Genomic DNA, 18,919 nt, shown 5'->3' with positions numbered 1-18,919 from the left:
TTGACTTTTGCTAGTGATGCACACTATTATAATAATTTCTTAAAACTTTTTTAGTTTTTTCAATATTTGAATAATTAAACACGGGTCAGAAAAGAAAATCACAGTTTTAAAAACAGTAAACTTGAGGGTTTCTTTCGCCTGAAGCTTAATGTTATTGAAGACATTTAAAATGATCAAAACTAATACATTATCTTAAAATTAAAGGGAGTTTTCACATTCTATCAAGTTTAGTTTTAGTTAAAGGTAATTTGTATGATCTGATACATTGTGTGCTAAATGCAATTACATGCTTTCTGCATATTAAGGTACAATATGCATCATAATTGTTCCTGAATGGAAACATCATTGTAAAAATCCAGGAAATTTGGAATAGGGAGCAGACGAGGAGAATAAACTCCCCTTTAAATAAATATTTGACTATTCTCTACTGGAATGGATCACCTACCCTGAGGCTGATATCTGGAGCTGAGAGGGCTCTGAGGGTAGCATCTCTTCCTCTGTCCTTCTCTGGGATGGCCTCTGCCCGAAAACATCCCTGCCCTCCAGAGGGGGAGAGGGAGACTGGGAGGGGTAACTGGCGGCAGTAGAGGCATAGGACATGTGGGCGTGGTAACTGGGGCTGGGTTGCCTGGCGCATTGGCTCTGAGTGGGGGAGGCGGACAGGGAGGACCTCCGGGAGAAACTGACAGTGGCCGAGGGCTGCAGGGTGATCTCGTGCATCTCCAGAGACCGAGAGGTGCGGAGGATGCTGGGGCGCGGAGGGGGCCGCACTAGAATATCCGGGGAACCCGGCTGCGTGCTAAGGGGGCTTTGGGAGAGCGGAGAGAGGCGGGAGGGCTGGAGCACTAGCGGGGGCAGGCTGGGGTCCGACCGGCGCCCCGCCCTCGGGCTGAGCCAGGACTGAGGGCTACTACTTGGGGCTGTGCTTGGGCTCCCTGCACGGGCTGCCGGGTCAGGGTAAGGCAACACTGGTACACCCACTCCGTGGGACGTGTGTCTGAGCTGGCCGAGACTCTGGGCCTGTTGCATAGCTAAACGCCTAACCGGAGGCCCCAGCGACCGGTCTCTGCCTGGGGGAGCCATGGGGACCTCCAGCTGCAGGAGTCCGGGGCTTGTTGAATCCTTTAGGGAAGAAAGGTGCAGGCGACTGGGGGGGAGAGAGTGAGGAGGGTATGGGGGTGGGTCGGGGAGGTCCTGGGGAGGATGTAAGGGATGGTGAGGTGGGTATATGAACCGCGGGCCCTCTAGACCCAGGAAGGGTAGCTCATGAGGCTGCCAGCTTTCCGGAGAGCGAGGAGGGCTGTGTGTGTGAGACAGAGAATGGCCAGAGGCAGTGTACTGATGGTGCTCCATCTCTCCACTCTCCTCGGGGATGGATGGGTAACCATAGGGCCCATCACCGGTGCCTGGTGGGGAGGACAGAGCAGAGCTACGCGGGCTGATGTCGGGCATGTAGAATGGTGGTGGAATCCCTGATTCGATGCGGCTGCCTAGATACCCATAGAACGGGCCCTGGGGAAAGCCCCTGTAGCGGGAGCACGGGGCCTGCCCTGAGGCGTGAAGTGCACTGCCCTCTGCAAAGCTCATACCTTCCATGGCCCTGTGTAGGCGGGGGCTGTAGGTAGGGGGCTGCGTTGACTCCAGGCTGGAGGACGTTGGGGAGAGCTGCGGCCGCAGCGTGGGCATGATGGGCGGCAGAGGCCCGGGGTCAAAATCATTCTCCTCATCCGACTGCCGGAACTCGGGGTACATGTCGGACTCTTCTGCGAAGGGGAAGCCGTGGATGCGGCGGGGAGGCGGGCTCTCCATGGTGAAGCGGCCATCAGGGCCGCGGCTTATCAGCTCAATGGGCGTGGTGACCTCTGCCTCATACTTGGACACACTGTATTTCTTGCTGGCTATGGCACGCTTGGTTTTCTTGTAGAAGGAGAGCTCCTTGTCGCGCTCTCTCTGAGGGCTGGGCAGCTTTCTGACATAGAGGCCTGGGCCGTGGGAACCATCTGAAGAAAGAGAGCGCGGCCGAGATGGCGGAGAGCTCTCCGGGCTTATCTTCCCCGATGATAACCTGATGAAAGAAATGCACACAAGGCACTCGCTTAGTTTAACGGACACCCATATAACCAAAAGGGCCGTGCGTGACATATTTTTTTAAACAAAAAGAAAAATCTCTGATGCTGAATCTAAATTGCCACGATTGTGGTTTCAAACGAAAGTGATGACACGACACAAAAGCCAGAGCACTCTATCAAGGCAGCCATTATGGACTGTGTTATGGTAATGAACAGTTTATGGCGGCGGCAGCATTGTGATAGGACAGCAGCTAATGAAGCAAGCCAGGATGACAGGATGAATGGAGAACTAACGACGCAACCATGACAACCGTATCACAGATCTATTGAATCTACGACTTTATCAGACGTGAGACCAATTTCCATGTGCCGCACCAAATGGTGATGTGAGGGAAGCAGATGACATCTAACCAGGCCTCATTTGCCCACACCAGGAGCAGCATAGTCAACACTTACTGGGTCAGTGAATGCATCAGGTAGACATACATTATTAAGAGTGCATATACGCAGTACTTAACTGCACATGCAGCTGAGCTAATGCATTTTAATCCCTGTATGGTGAATGGAAGCCTGTGCATGCAAATAGACCAGTGGTAGGCCTCACTACAACAAATTGTCATTTTCAGTTGATCATTTCTACGCAACGCATTAACCATGCAGCCAAGCCAGTGCAGTACACTCTGTATTTAAGTGCAGGCAGGCACTCACAGGGGGCTGGCGGGTGGGGGCAAGAAACTGCTCCTGGCAGGCTCGTCCCAGCAGGGCTCTACCCCTGGCAAGGGGGTGAGAGGAGGCCTGCGTTGAGAGACAAACGACATGGGCCTGGTTCATACTTGACTATGCCACTTGCAGAAAGGACTAGGTCTGAACTCTCTGACCTGCCTGAACTATTTTGGAAAGAATAAACAAAGGTATCCGAATGCTGACGGTCTACTCAAAATCTCAAAGGCAAAAAACAAACATTTATTCTGGAATGGGATTTACACAGATTATTGTCACAAATGAGCGTCTTTTGAGATTGAAATGCAATCATACACGTACACAGGATTTACTGACAGACGGACAAATACACACATGTAGTGTACATTAAATGTGCAGCTGAACAGAACAATAGCATTTTGACACACTTGGAATCATGCACAAAGCGTTTGAGGTTAAAGAACACAAATGGATCAAAAATCAATACACATACTGCAGCTTTGGCACTCTGGGTAATGCGCTTAAAATGCTGACTTGGCTGCTTTGAACTTTCTCTAATCTGCCCACAATCTGCTAGAGGTTGCTTCTGTACATGTTCTTGAACACCCTTCAAGTAGCCAGAAAATATAACTAATACTGCTCTTAATCACCCTCCTGCGCTTTGGCAAATATACCACCGGTTGCCACATATAGTTTTATTCAAATGCACAAACGCTGTGTGTAAAAATCAGCTCTATTAACAAGGCTTTAAACATATTCTGCATTTCTAGTTGCTTTAGTCTTAAACCAAATGCCTTATCGGTGGCTGCGTGGGAAGGGAGTCTATGTGAAAGGTGCACAGCAGTAGCCCCCTCTTGCAGACTGCAGACTGCTCTGGCATTGACTTTACTTACGGTGACTCAATGCTTTTCCTGAAGTGTGTCACCGACAAAGGAGGATCTGGGAGGACAAAGACATTTCAAATCAGTGTTTCTTCTCTGCAATAACCACAAGCAGAAGTTACATGGACGTATTGTGAGACGACGCAACCCTGGGGCGATCATAGGCCCCCCCCTCACCCATCCCGCCTCGGAACAACGCGCGATTAGTGACTTTCTAAAAGTACCTTTTAACACAATTATTAAATGTCGCTTATAATACCGACCTGGTTTACGCTTGAGTTTGCGACGGTGTTGCTTATTGACAAAGCAAGCTGCTAGAGTGCTGAACAGGACTGCCGCTGCCAGGAAGCAGATAGTTGCCACGACCCCGGCCACCACTGGCCGTGCCAGCCCCTCCTCCGGCAACTCTGCGGGGGGGAAGGGATCTGATGGAGCAAACATGTTGGTGAATAGGATGAGTTGTGAACAGAACACTCACATATGCTGTATATATCAAACCCAAGTGCCAAGCATCTCTGTGTGTAGTTTGTAATGTTTCTTTGCAGAAATGTACCCGTGCTGGACACTCCCACTACGTTGCTGCTCTCACTGATCAGGTCATCCATGACAGCCATCACTCGAAACTCATACCAGGACTCCTGTGAGAGAGACAGACACAAATTTCTTGTCACTCCTGCGCTGATTTTTGTTAATAGGGTTCCAGATCATGCAAAAAAATAAACATATAATGATATGCATGATATTATTTGTTATTACCAGTAACATGGTAAGAACATTCTAATTCAAGTGGTCTGGACTATATTATTAGAGTTGTTTAAATGAACTGTTTAGATATTAAATATTTTCAGTTGGAAATAGATTTAATAAGTTAATAAGTTAATGTTAATTAAATGTATCTACGCCATGTGTATGGAACTGACCTGAACCAGGTCTCTGGCGATGAGCTCAGTCTCAGTGGACGGGATCAGGTCATCCAGAACCTCCCACCTCTCCCCCAGGCGAAACTCCATGATATATCGATCGATAGGTGAGGAGTGGTTAGCAGGGGGGAGCCATGTGAGGAGAACACCGTGCTGCGTGCGATTCGCTGTGAGGCACCGTGGTGGAGTAAGAAGCACCAGAGGTTCTGGAGTACCCAGAGGAGAGCCTGTGGAGCAGGAAGGTTGCACATAGCTCAAAATTGTATCCAGGATGAGAGTATACGCTTATTATCATATACTAGATGTAAATACTGGGACTATACAGCAGCTTTGAGTGAATGAGTGAGTGTAAATGCTAACCACATGATGCTAACATGATCCCTGTATAAGTTCAGTGTCTTAGACATTTCTAATTAGCACTAAACACAAAGTACAACTGAGAGTGATGAGAATGTTTTATTTAGTCATAAAAAAGCAATGCAACTTTGACCTGAAAATGGCAAAGTGAATGGTTTCCTAAAGTTTTTGCAATTCACCCTAAATATCCAGGGTCAGTATTTATCTTCTGGGAACCATTAATGTTTGTATAACATGTAATGGCAAAACAAATACAATTGTTGAGATAGTTCTGTCTTTACCAAAGTGGTGAACCACTTACAGATTTAGACTCCATTATACCATAAATAGAGAAGTGCTGCTAGTCGATGGGTTTACAAACAATGCTGAGTGTTAACACAATAATGTGGTTGCTATTTTTTGTATGACATAAATTCTTGAAACATGCCGTGTGCCTTAAGAAAGTAGTTAGCTCATGAAATATACAAGACCTCAGAGGTAGGTAATACCCAAAACAAGGGTCTGTAAAAGTATTGTGAGGTACCAGATTAACCAAAAAGTATTCTCCTTGGATCACAAAATGATTACTGTGTACGTAGTGTAAAAATACTGAACAGTTTAAACCAATAAAGCTTGTCTGCTCGCTTCTATCTGAGTGTGTGAACTAGGTCAGAACTTTTTAAGCCTCATTTAACCGTCGTTGAATGATCTTCCCACCACAACAAGTAGCAGAATCTGGAAAGAACAAAGCCAGTATTGTGACGAAGTTGACATCATCCAGCGTTTGAGAAGAAGAACTTATGCTGGAGTCAATCCCAGCTAACATCCGGCAAGAGACGGGGTGCACCCTGGTCTGGTCGCTAGCCAATCACAGGGCTCACGAAGAGATAAAACAACCATTCACACTCTCATCCACACATCTATGGGCAATTTAGTCACCAATCAACCCAATCACCAGAGCATGTCTTTGGACTGTGGGAGGAAGCTGGAGAACCCAATGCTAACCACCACACCACCCTGCCGACAATCAATTTCATACTTAAGTTAGTTTGTTTGGTAAATAGGAAAGAAATTCAGCCTGACTCTGCATGAACTCAATGAGGTTGTGAAAAGATTGTGTTTCTTTTGTGTGTGAAGCCCAGAGGACTTTGATTGTGTCTTGATCTGATTCCTTCATTGAACAGCTTCACTTCTTCTAATTGGTTTACTTTGTTTAACCTATGAATAATATATAAATAGCACACTCGGTGGACTTATTCTGAAGTCTAAATCCAGCAAATATGGAAGGAGAAACCTTTGAATAACAACCCACCTGCAGTGTTGACTGTCACAACTTCGCTGAATGGGCCCGTTCCCAGTTTGTTTTGTGCCAGCACACTGAACTGGTACTCTGTCCCAGGCTCCAGCCCTGGCACCAACAACCAGATGGGAGCACCAGAAACTGGCATCGAATGCCAGTCATGAGGACCAAAGTCTGTTCTCTTTGACCTGAGAACCCAAATGAGACAGAAACCCAGAGAAAGTGATTTCTACAATAAATAGTTCTGATGTAGGTCGTGTGTTACAATTTTTCATTTCATTTGGTAGTTTTTCTTATTTTTTAAAATCAATTTGTATTCATTATAATATATATTGATATAATTATTTAATGTGCATTGTTTAACTACATGTTTTCTTTCTTCATAATAAGCACTTTTAATTGACTTAATTGCGCTGATCGTTTAAGAAAATAAAACAAAAAACGGGTTCTGAAATTCAACTTTAAAAGTTGGCTAAAAACATGTAGGACCCTGTCCAGATATAAACTGTCCTTAAAGCAAACCAATCTTTGTCTTTCAAGACCAACTGTCCCTTAACGGATGGACATCGAAACAAAAAATTTGGAATAAAAAAAACAATTTGTGTCTATCATTTTTGTAAAGTATAAAGTAGCAAACAACAGAAACACAGTTCTCAAGCAAAGGACTGGTAACTAACATTGTATCCAAAACTGAAAAACACAAGTGGTATCCGGTGCACGTGACTCCTGCACCTGATAGTGAGTGGGATGTAACTTTCCCATCACGCATCATGAACAATGCAAACGCACATCTACTAAATACCCTAAAAAAATTATAGTATCACAACAGGTCTGATTTGGATTTCTCATTGCTGGACAAACTTCACTTCCATGTTGTGTCTCCACATCTGCAGACTACATCCATTGGTTTAAAGTTAAATAAGAGCACTCACACTGGACCGTACCACACGGAGAACGTCTGTTCGAAGCCGCCATCATATCCTGGTTCCCAGGACACATTAGCAGAGGTCGTTGAGGCCAATACATGGATGTTGCCGGGAGCGTGTGGGCTGGTGCCTGAGAAAACGAGGCACAGAGAGGGAATTACTTTAATATTATTTTACTCATTTGAGGTATAAGTGCATCCAATTTTCATTTAACATTTCATTTTTGCGGTAATGGAACTATTGTATATTCATGGTGTATTATACGTCATCCACTAAACTCCTTATTTAAAGTCAAGCCTACACATTAAGTTCTACAAAATGCACCTCAAGTCACTTGAGGAGCATTTTGTCGCCCCCAAAAATGCTGTGCTGCTTCTCTTGCTGTTATAATGTGTTGCTGGCTAAGGCGGTTACCGGTGTAAGGTCAAGTTCAAGAACAGCAGTGCTGTCTGCAGCTCTGCTCATCCCACCCACGTAACAGCTGTGCCACGTGGCCCGTAGCCAGTTACGCCTCCCTGGGAGATAAAGAGAGACCTGAGCATGGTCTACGGGGCACAGCTGTCTGCGACACCTGTCGGCTGGGAGCTGGTGGCACGCAGGTAAGCTGGAGCTCTCTACCTCTATCTGAAACTTAGACTGTCTATAAATCCATTTTAGTATTCATTTTCAACATTTAGATTTGTTGTGTGTGTGTGTGTGTGTTGAGTATTCCTTAAAAGAGTCAAGACTAAAACCGGAAAAAATAGGACTAATAAATAGAGTAGTTTTCTCTCATTGCTATTTATATGTGTTGTACATCATTCATTCCCCTCATAATTAGCTATTCAAATTTGAATGAAACTGAAACTTGCATTATACATAAGAGAGGAGACTTCCTGCAATGTTCAATTTAAGGGCTTGTTGCACCAGAACTTTTCTACATTTCATGACTGAACAACAATGCGGTCTTGGTGCATCGTGACCTTCGCAGCTCGACTTAAACTTCATAACCCTGCCTGCCGATTCATCCAAGAGTGAAAAGATGTCCTTGGTACATCGACTCAACAGACAAAAGCTGCAGTGAGGGTGTTTTAGCAGAAGGGGTGGGGTACCACACTGTAGTTAAAGATTCGGAAGGTTTGAATTAACAGTGTGAAGCTATTATAGATAAGATCTAATGGAATTTGAATCATGCCCAAGGGGAAATTCGACAGACTCAAGGTTTTCAAAGGAATAAGGGTTTCATCGGGAAAAATCACTCAATAAACACACAGAAAAAAAAAAAACGGATCACAATGAACTCCAAACAACTTTGAAAGCCCAGTTGTTTGAGGAAATTGAGGAGGCTGTGGTGAGCCACGAGCACTGTGCAGATTTCTTGTACCGATGACTAGGATACGTGTGCTGGCAGTGATGCTTGTGACCACATTGGTGGCTACACACTCCCATTCTCCGTGGTCCTCCTTGCTGAGAGACAGAAACTGTAAGCTGCCACTGGGTAGGATGTTGTGCTTACTCTTGCTCGGCTTCCCCACCTTTAATGGACATGGAAGTTACAGCGACATGGTTAAGAAGTGGACATAAACATTTCAGCACTTTGAATCAAGTGCAGAAGATTGTTCACTAGGATGTTTGTTACGGTCCTCTTTATTTAACTGCACCTTTCTCCAGGTGATTGTTGGTATATCGGGGTCTCCAGAAGCAGCACATGGGATAACAAGTTCTCTGCCGGCCTCCTGACGGTACTCCCCACCAGGTCTCACATTAAAGTAAGGAGGATCCTGGAGGAAACACACAAACACCAGACCCATCACAAGGACTCCTTGGAACCCCGGCGTGTGACTAAACCTGCAGCGGACCAAAGCCAAACATGGGAAGTGGTGTACCTTTAGCACCAAAGTGGCAGGGGGGGACATGCCCATGGTACCGAGGGCGTTGTAAGGCACACAGGTGTAGGTGCCCAGAGAGTCTTCCGTGGCCTCCGCCACTCGGATACTTCCGTCCGGCATCAGGCTCCAACCAGGGTACTACGGGGACAAGGTCCCATGGGAAACAGCAGATAAGATGAGAGCTACTGGGCACCTCAAAACAGTTGGACACAAACCCGATGACGGTTCAAAATAATGTTTTCTTGATGTTGTTGATTACAGATAGAAGTTTTTATCAAATTATTTGTCAACAACGCAAACTTCTCCTGTGGCACCCATGACAATATCAACGCAGTTTTAATAAAAATTGTCTTCATAAAATAATCGAAAAAATACTCTGCATTAACAAACCTATTTTAAGCTACAAACTGTTTTTTAAACGCAAATTAGGGTGATTTAAAATGTCCAGTGAGTCAGCTTTAGTGGCTTCTCCAGAGTGCCGGAGGAGAACTACAATTAGACATGAAACATGAGCCAGTGTTTGGTCCGTTGGACCAGGGCAGCTGAAACGTGGCAGTGCAACATAGTGGACTCCCTGAAAAGGAGTCGCTTCGTAATGAGATGCAAACGGCTCATTTTGGGGTAACTACAACAGAAGGATTCAGATTTTTAGGAGATTAGACACTGACGAATACTTCTCACTTACTTATTATTATATTATTATATACTACACCTTCCATTTATGGCAATAGATTCCTACACACAGACGCAAACGCATGTGTAAAAGTGTAAGAGTTAATGTTCAGGACTAAATTCCGGCCTGAGGACCGACCTTCTCCACTCTAAGGGGATAACCATCTTTCTCCCACTTCACTGATGTCACAGGCGGGTTGGCGTCCACTGGACAGCGGATGATGCCAGGCAGTTTGCGGGGGACGTAGATGACCGGGGGCATGCTGATCACTCGGGCAGGGTCTGGACGTAAAGGAAAGATCGGTGTTAGACAATTTCATTTGATGTAACCCCAAAAAATGTGCAGAATTGCTTGTACTATTAAGTCTTATATACAGATAATTCTTATTTTATTATCACTCACGTTGCTTGACATTTCCCAATATTTATACATTAGAGAAAAAAAGAAATTGTCCTTGTTTGCATGGAACATAAAGTAGTTGTAGCTGAAAGGAGACAACATCATCACTGCGCAAAATGTGTTGCTATTATATGCTGTAGGATGTGGCATTAGACAAGGCTGATAACTTCACTAAGCTGAATCAAATTGCATACTGTTTTATGCTGTTGTACTATTTTTTACTGTCGTATCCTGTAAGTGTTTTTTTAGTCAGAAAGTAAGGCAAGTGATGAAATCGGTGCCAGTGAATCCCGAGGCTGTCCCTCATACCGCAGCATGGTAATCAATGACCAGCGGCAACTTCAGAGCATATTAGCCCAACACACAATGGCTTGATGATGAGACGTCAGATGGCCAGGAATGGAGTTCCTCTCATCGAGCTGAAATGCCGAACCGAAAATATGCCATTTCATTTTTTGAGGAGCCAGACTAAAAAAAGGACGAGGAAAAATGGAGGCTGAGGAAGAGCCTGGCACCATCTTCGGCAGAGTAATGAGACTGGAGTCGGAATAGATATAAATGATGTCATTAAGATCGACTAAAAAATGGTCAAGGGGGCTCAGTCAGTCAACTGTCTGACAATCTGTCACGTCTGACCTTGAAATTCAAGAAGGTTACTTTGCATTACAGCGGTAAGGCAGCGCTGACAAAAAATACAGCAGCCTCCATACCGCTGCTGCCGTTCCCTTCTCCTCCTCACAGAGCTCGCCGTACCGTCTCCTCGCCCCTCCCCCCATCCACTTTGTTGCCACGGTAACACTCACACTGAACAGTCAGGTAGGCTGATGCCGAGGGCGAGATACCGAGACTGTTGCTCGGACTGCAGGTGTATTTCCCAGCATCCTCCGGCTTGACCCGGAAGATGATAAGGGTGCCGTCGATGAGAATGCGCACTCGGAGCTTGAGGTCACTGCAAGAAGACACACACACACACACACACATGCGTTTTGGCATGCACACTGTGTTACCGACACCAACAGAGAAAGGCACACATCCATTTTTTTTTTTTCTGAATTACATCGAGGTGCCATTAGAGAGCAGCAGAGAGTCAAACAGCATCCAGCTCCGAGAGGAGGAATACAAAGTACAGAGCAAGAGGTTCAAGTAAGTCTGCTCATTGCCAAAATCGTCCAAAGGTGTGTAGGCTTGCACCATTTTCGCTTGACACCGCTTGAAATTGAAATGATGGAGCGAACGTTCCGTATTTTTAATGAAGCAGCTTACCTACAATGGAAAATAACTCCATCATCCAACGGAGCTGTAGCTCATACTTAATAAGTAATTAAATCAAATGGTCCCACTTTTAAATAAGACACCTTTCATTGAGGGTTTATACTTAATAGTTATCGCCCATTTGTTTGCTACGTTGTTTTTTTAAGCCCTTCGACCAATTGGACCATACAAATTGATCCAATTGACCCAATTATCACAACTTATTAAGTAATTCTTTAATGGTTTACCAACAGGTCTTAGTACCAAATGAATGTGTTACAACTTGGAATTCCAGCATCCGTTGGCTTAATAATTCATCTTCAAAGTATTAGTTAATAGTGTATTGACCATTAATGCAAACCAATAGTACCAACATAAAGTAAGACAGTGCCATGTGCTTTCTTCTTCTTTTCCTTTTGATTTAGCTGGTCTCATTTCATTTTTGTTCGTCTTTCTCTCTGCTCGTCAACTTCCTAAAATACTACTCCCATTAAAAACCTCTGTGTTTTGCGTTTCCTACAAGAAACATTTGAATGAATTAAGATTGACGCATGAAAGCGGTTTAAAATGAGACTAGAGACATGAGAGCACTTCCTCTGCGGAAGTCATTTGGACACTTGTTTTCACTGCCACTCAAACTCCTGTCCACTTGTCCTTTCCTCCTTCCCACTTGTTCCGTCTGACACCTACTTGCTGTAAAACCCTCCCAGACTCTAAAGACCCGCTGTGGGGAGCCCGCGAAGGCCCTGGCCACGCTTCAGAGATTATGATGACACAAGGCCTGAGTCATGTGATAGTGTCATCCGAGCACACTAACTCGCCTGGCACTGTCCAGACAGAACGTCCGGCCACAGAGGAGGAGACACGGGCACACACACGCAAACACACACACTCTCAGTATACTACACAGAGACACAAAATCTCACTTTCACATCTTTGAAGCTTTGGGATAGATGCAAATTGTGGCAGTGATTTAAATGTCCCTACAAGCAAGAGGACGTTAAGTCTTAACTTTGCCCAAACACGTTAAGATGTTTATCTGCAGCTGGAGCACAGAGGAGAACTTGATCATAACTTTACTTCTTGAAGTAGACATTATCCTCTTCCCAGAACCAGGTGTAGGTCAGGTTGCCAGGATAGGCCTCCGCTTGGCAGGTGAAGAGTGCATTCTGGGATATGTTTACTGTGACGTTTTCTGGTGGAGAGACAATGTACGGAGGCCCTGAAAGAAGCAGAAACATGTTTTAGTTGCTGTTTATTGGTTTAATGATTAAAAGCTAAAATGACAGATTATTTATGGAACATGTCGCGTATTTACAGATCGAGCAAAAATGGATAAACATTCACTCAGATTCCTGTTTCTGGTCACATACTGAATGAAAATTCAATATTCGCTCCCGAGGGAAATATATCTGGCTGTTAGGCTTCTAAATGCGCTTCCACGTTCACCGGCTCATTGCTAACTCTGCCTAACTCATCGCTATATCTGGATGCACTCTTTGCAAAGACTTCTTTCATCAGGGTGAAACATATCAGAAATATTCAAATCAAATAGTTGTGTCAACAACTCCTCGATGGAATAAATCTTATTGTATTGACAATTGACTTTGATTGAATGCTAATAATGGTGGTATAAATGCACTCAGCCCTTCGCTGTTAATTTTGGGATTGGAAGGAGAACACACTGTGTATTTCTTAACTATGTATCACCACAGTCGGATGTCAGACAGTGAGCAAGCAGCTACTGTAACCTAAATACTAGTCAGTGCTTGAGCTTGTGCATGCCTCACATGGTAACCTTTTTATCCCTGCGAGGTGCTGCAGGTTTGTTCATAACTCCTAATAAAACAGCAGCAGCCATGAAAGGTAAGCTGTCTTTTATGAGTGGGCCCAGATACAAGCCTCCTGGTTATTTTCCTCAAGACGTGCACAGCTGCGTTGCATCAGGTGGGAGCGTTGACATCACTGTGCGGGTGTCTCAGGTAACAATTAAAAACAGATCACTGCAGTGAGGATCATGGCTCCTCAGATATCTGCTCGTTATTGCTTGTTTTAATCATACCCCGCATTACATCCCTCAACGCTATTCAAGCCCAATATTCAACTGAACTTAACTTCAGTGCACACATTTTATTTCCTCAAGCCATTTAGCTCTAAATGTCTCATAATGGTTTCATATTCCAAAGAGGTGAAAGGTAACACTGTTTGTCCCCATGCTTTTTTGAAGAAAAATGCTCTGAAAATCATTAAAACTATTGATCATGTCTCAACAAAACTATAATAATGTTTCAACTGCAGTACTCTAGTATGATCTGCTTCATATTGTTAGGTTTTAATGCGTTGAAGGCCACTAGTCTGTTGTGGTAAAATAACACGTATCACAGTTTCAGCGGCTCCACTGGAGGCCTGCAGACCTAATGTAGTTGCATCACATGCACCACTGGTTAGACCGAGTTACACAAAATTATTTTTTAATGTTTGTAGCGAATGTGTACATGCATTTGCTATACTGTGAACAAAGAGGAGAGAAATTCCTCTGCTCCGACTTCCACCTGCAAGATTCTCAGCCGATTCTCTTAAATCCACAGTGTAAACTCCCTGCTGTATCAGGAGACTGCAAGAGTGTACTTGAGGCTGGTATCACAAGCATTTGTCGGATCTGTGTCTAGTAGAGAGCTTAGTTAATGGACTGGAGACAGACAGGGATGGTCCTGTTGTACACACATGAACACACAAGACCCAGACTGAGGTACTGACTGACTGATACAGAATCAGAAGTTATGTTACATATATCAGAACACAACAGAGTTGCATGCAAAGCTCCCGAATGTTGCTACAGTAAATGCCTTTAAGTAATAAATAATACAACTACTTTAAATGATGTAAATTCAATATTTAGCCTTAGGTAAGTTATAGAAAACATGTTCTCTCATTTACAAATCTTGTGATCCATGCAAATGAATTTGTCAACAGCACGTCGCTTGTTAATAAAGTCGCGCTAAAGTGTCATTCCTGTTGGGATGCAGTACCTTGAACCAGCAGACGGGTAGTGTGGAGCACCTCTCCCTGGTCACTGTAGGCTCGGCATGTGTATGCCCCTCTGTCATCTCTAGTGATGCCAAGGATGGTTAGACTGCCGTCATGTGCCTGTGATTACATGTGGTACAAAACATAAGAATAATGTGATGAACGACAAGTACACAGGAATGCTGGTTGTTATTTGATAGAAATGTTCAAACTGATTTAATTTTAAATGAAGTGCAGAAAAAAAGTGATGGAGCAAAAGTTAAGTTGCATAAAAAAAGGAACTGGTACCTACACCACCCCAACTCTTCAAGTAAGTATACTCCAAAGAACCAAATAAAGTCACGAATGTGTCATGCTTTAATTAACTCTGAGACCAATTCATGCATGTTGTAGCCTTGGAAACATCTAACTACATGTTTCTGAGCATCCCTGTGTGCAGCCACTGATGAGAAGGAATAATTGGGGAAGAAACACATTAACCAAACCCGATAGGAAAAAAAACGTATAAATTATGCAACAGGTTGCGAGAGGCTCTGTCCATTCAAGTCACACACAGCTGTAGTCTTTCCATTCATGCAGCTGAAGGGGAATCTGCTACGCCTGCAGAATCCCTCCTATTCATCTGTCTTTCTAATGTCTTATAGCCCGAAGATGCAGCTAGTGGGTCATGTAACTTGTGTCAGACTGTTGGCAAACCATATCATCATCATCACGAGTTAACACTTTGTTCATCACTGCTGTGTAACACGCAACACGTGTGGCATGCTGGGTGTCGCGAGTGTAAACCAAACACTGACGTGTTTGGAAGCGTTGATGTAAGACTTGAAAAAAAGTTTGTATATACAAAATGTATTAAAATCATCAGTACTTTAATCTGTTACACGGTGACTACTGTCTGACTAATTTGGCATGTTTTCTATTTCTTAACATACCAGTAAGTTTAATTTGTTTCGTTTGAAGATCAGGTTATGCCTTAAATACATGCATCCTATTGAGTTATTGTGTGTTTTGTTTCAGTGGACTCTTTTATAGAATTTATAAACGTAGAGTTGTAAAGGTAAAATGTGAAAGGTGCGTTCAATAACGTAGCAAAGAGAAGGTTCGCCTCAGGTTGAGGACCCACTGGAAAGCGAACAATATCCTTAGCTCTAGAGCTAAAGAAAGTCCAATTCTGGTACAGATGTGTTTTAATCACTGCGCAAAACTTCACAACCTTCAAATTCTCTCAACACTTAGGAAGTCTAAACTTGCCCACCCCAGCCTTTTGGTCTTTTGTTTGTGAAAAAATACTGAGTAGGCGGGCATTCATTTGCAGATATTCGTATTTGAACATTCATCAGTACCACGGATGGACACGTTGCTCGGTGCTCACTGGGTCTTAACCAAGGTACCAAGTGTACACAGCTTTGCTGTAAGCTAGCTAGCAATGTGCCACACCAACCAATTCTTTTTAATTCTACTCTAAATCTGGAATTCTTTGTTATTCTCTCTGCTTTTGCCACATTTCCGTGTGCTTATGAAGTCAATTGAGCAGCACAAGTTTAGCCCTTGTGTCATGTCTTCTCATCGGGCTAACAGTCCTGGAGAGGTTAGGTAAAACGCCACTTTCCTTTTGACTTTTAGTGTAGTCACCCCTACCTCTGTCCAAACCCACAGTACACTTCTTTTTTTTTTTTAAATCCTTTAACGTCGCAACTGAGTCGATCAAAATCGAATCAATACACTGCAGACAGCACATGCAGTGGCGAATGCAGCACACTTCACCATATGCAACGGCCATCCGTGCACTCCAGTACTGGCTCTGCCACAGATGTACTCAAAGCAAGGTGAAGGGGACGGGATAAAAGAAAAGGAAGGAGGAAGAGATGAGGGGGGAAACATGGAGAGAGGTGAGATCAGTAAGTAAGGTGAGGCTTGATGGAGGTAGAATCGCAATTTGTGTGCCACTCTGCCGACACATCCATAGAGACAAGGGTTTGTTGGTTGGTTTCTATGCTTCTCTGCACGTCGGTTCTGTTTAGTGTCATTGCATAGGGGCTCCTTTTTGTCCCTGCAAACATATAAAGTAATAAAGTAGAGAGAGGAGAAAGAGCAGAAGCAGATTGACTCCTTCACTCTCTGTCTGTTACATTCCTACCTTTCTCCATGAAGTCGCCATGGATCCGATCAAATGGGGGAGCAAATTTACCCAGACACGCACAGACACACACACACACACGCCTGAGAGGGAGATTTCCCCGAGTTTGAGAACATTAAACCAAGCAGCCAAGTGTAGACGAAGGCAGATAAGTGCTCTGCCTTTTACATCAAACTAGGAAAGTATAGCATTAGGCTCTCACTAGCTATTTCAATTTTTTGTGTAAAATTCATGTTACGACTAATGTAATATTGATGCAGGACAAGGAGATTAATAATGCATCATGCATGTTGTCTAATCATCTACTGAGGGGATGGTGTTAAAAAAGACTGCTAGGGAGAGAAAAGGGGAAAAATGCTCAAGTAAGGAAGAAGAGGCCCTTAACACACACTCCTCTATGCTCCTCCTGACACTTCCTTTATCACACACGCAGCTGTAAACAGCTGATAGCACCAGACTGCAACACCAGGGTCATATGCGAATGTGAAAAAAGAAAGACTGAATCCATCTAAATGTTTCCGAATACAATTCCGAGCCGTGTGAAAAAAGGCCCTTCAGTGCTCTTGTACCTGTTATACATATTTAACATGTTACGTCTGCACATTTTTTTTTTCAGGATGGATAACATCCCGTGGCTGCGATGAATCATCATCCTCTGAAGCTTTTGGTGTTTCTGAGTCATCTCTATTAAAAGGCGGTGTTAAATGCCTTTGATTCTGTACAGCTTACGCTACAACCCACCTGATGTTTTATTGTTGATGGTTTATGTAGCTTGAGACATTTTGCTTCCATCAGACCACCTTAAGGCTCTGCCAGAAATACATAGCCATGACATCAGAGTCTACTTTTGGGAGTGTATCTACAGGAATACAAATGATGCATCACCAACCGACAAAGAGGCTCTCTGGAATGCGAGGTGCGCTGCCAGTCCCAACATTGTCTACGTGATTCAACTTTAACTTGTTTTCAACCTGAAAATCAGTGTAAAAAGCTGTTATTAATGATGTAATTGAGAATTCCGGCGTTTTTTTGACAAATATCACAAACTAAATCCTCAGAATTTATGGAGGTTTCATCACAGCGATGGGATTGTTTAGCAGCACAATAACCGAACATGCTGTTATTAGTGAGAGAGAGAGAGAGATAGTCCATAACATACTTCCAGTACAGATGGACTCAGCGACTGACACCATCTGTGCACAAACCCTGCTTCTATATTGGTACCAATAATAATGTCCTTTGTTCCTCATCATTCTTACCGTATATTTTGCATTGGTCCCAAGCTCCTCCCCCTCTCTCAGCCAGCTAATCACCGGTTTTGGATTTCCCTGGGCAGAGCAGCTAAGCATAGTGCTTCCACCTTCCTTCGCCTCCACATACTGCGGCGGCGTCGCTGTAAATGAAGGTGGGGCTGTGGGGAAAGTGAGAGCAGGAATTATTACAAAAGCAACACCATCTGGAGAACATGCAATTGCACTTCAATGAACAACAGTCACAGTCACAATTGCAATTTCTGGTGTTGTCAACAGAGATTTCGTTTCTGGATATAACTCTGCATAGATCTCATCTGCACTAGTAATCCCATAGATATGAAGGTGAATCGGTCCACCATTTTGGTTCAGACTGAAATATCTATATAACTATTAAATATAGATTTCTATAAAACCGATAGGCAAACATATGTGCATGGCAATGTAACTGGATCTTCACTTTGTCGACACTTTAAAGGGAAAAACTTTAGTTTACAAGCAAATGCGTCCAAACCAATGACTCTCTTAAAACAGCTTTTGTACAAACGTGTTTTCGATAAGTTTGTTTTAATTTTTTTAATGTTTTAGTACCGTAGCAAAGCTGACCGGCAGGATTCTACCCGTGTTGGACATGCACTCTCTCCCACAGATGTTGCTCAGATAGCAGGCAAGGCTTTTCTGTTTTTCTGACAGCAGCCAGACACTCGAGTGAACAGGGACCAGCGATGACAACGTTCGTCCATCCATGTCCACATTTGTTCATGAAAAGAAACCATTCAGCGGGCATCAGTGCATTTCCACCTGATATTTCTTCGCATCGCTAACAGCCACAAGGGAGCTTCTCACAAGCGACCCGCGGGCCGGTGAAGTGTAGCTGTCTCCACCGGCTGCTCCCAGTGTTTCAACACAATATAGTGATTAGAAATAGCGGCAGAGTGTTTAGTTAAAGAGAGAAAAAGAGGCCCCGCTATGCTTCAGACTGCCAAGTAGCACCTGGCATTGAGCAAACAAATTGTCAAATTAGCACATTTAGACATCTGCCCGTCCACGTTGACCTCTCAGTCATTCCATTAGCTGGCACAGTAGATTAATGGAGATAAAATGCATGACTGGTTCATGTTTCGCTTGCTTGTGGAGTTGACGGGTCAAAGGAAACGTTAAACAGAGCATGATACATCATTAC

At 43.9% G+C, this 18,919-nt stretch overlaps 1 protein-coding gene across 3 annotated transcripts in view; it reads right to left on the bottom strand.

The window, feature by feature from the left end:
* Nucleotides 1-18,919, bottom strand: part of igsf9ba (immunoglobulin superfamily, member 9Ba) — a 49,118-nt gene that overhangs the window by 7,882 nt on the left and 22,317 nt on the right. For 2 of the 3 annotated variants that reach the window (XM_037461714.2, XM_037461697.2), the window contains exons 4-19: nucleotides 17,746-17,897; nucleotides 14,352-14,469; nucleotides 12,403-12,544; nucleotides 10,875-11,020; nucleotides 9,811-9,953; nucleotides 8,997-9,137; nucleotides 8,772-8,891; nucleotides 8,495-8,645; nucleotides 7,138-7,261; nucleotides 6,218-6,393; nucleotides 4,570-4,796; nucleotides 4,203-4,287; nucleotides 3,913-4,074; nucleotides 3,662-3,707; nucleotides 2,778-2,864; nucleotides 446-2,065 (exon numbers count right to left, since the gene is read on the bottom strand). In XM_037461714.2, the coding sequence (XP_037317611.2) occupies nucleotides 446-2,065; nucleotides 2,778-2,864; nucleotides 3,662-3,707; nucleotides 3,913-4,074; nucleotides 4,203-4,287; nucleotides 4,570-4,796; nucleotides 6,218-6,393; nucleotides 7,138-7,261; nucleotides 8,495-8,645; nucleotides 8,772-8,891; nucleotides 8,997-9,137; nucleotides 9,811-9,953; nucleotides 10,875-11,020; nucleotides 12,403-12,544; nucleotides 14,352-14,469; nucleotides 17,746-17,897 (3,640 nt within the window). The remainder of the gene's footprint in view (nucleotides 1-445; nucleotides 2,066-2,777; nucleotides 2,865-3,661; nucleotides 3,708-3,912; nucleotides 4,075-4,202; nucleotides 4,288-4,569; nucleotides 4,797-6,217; nucleotides 6,394-7,137; nucleotides 7,262-8,494; nucleotides 8,646-8,771; nucleotides 8,892-8,996; nucleotides 9,138-9,810; nucleotides 9,954-10,874; nucleotides 11,021-12,402; nucleotides 12,545-14,351; nucleotides 14,470-17,745; nucleotides 17,898-18,919) is intronic. The other variant, XM_037461705.2, reaches the window with a different exon arrangement.

The sequence above is a fragment of the Pungitius pungitius genome, chromosome 3 (genome assembly GCF_949316345.1).
Source record: "Pungitius pungitius chromosome 3, fPunPun2.1, whole genome shotgun sequence".
Taxonomy (NCBI): Eukaryota; Metazoa; Chordata; class Actinopteri; order Perciformes; family Gasterosteidae; genus Pungitius; species Pungitius pungitius.
The sequence above is the reverse complement of the archived record's forward strand: the minus strand, read 5'-3'. Positions and strand labels throughout refer to the sequence as shown.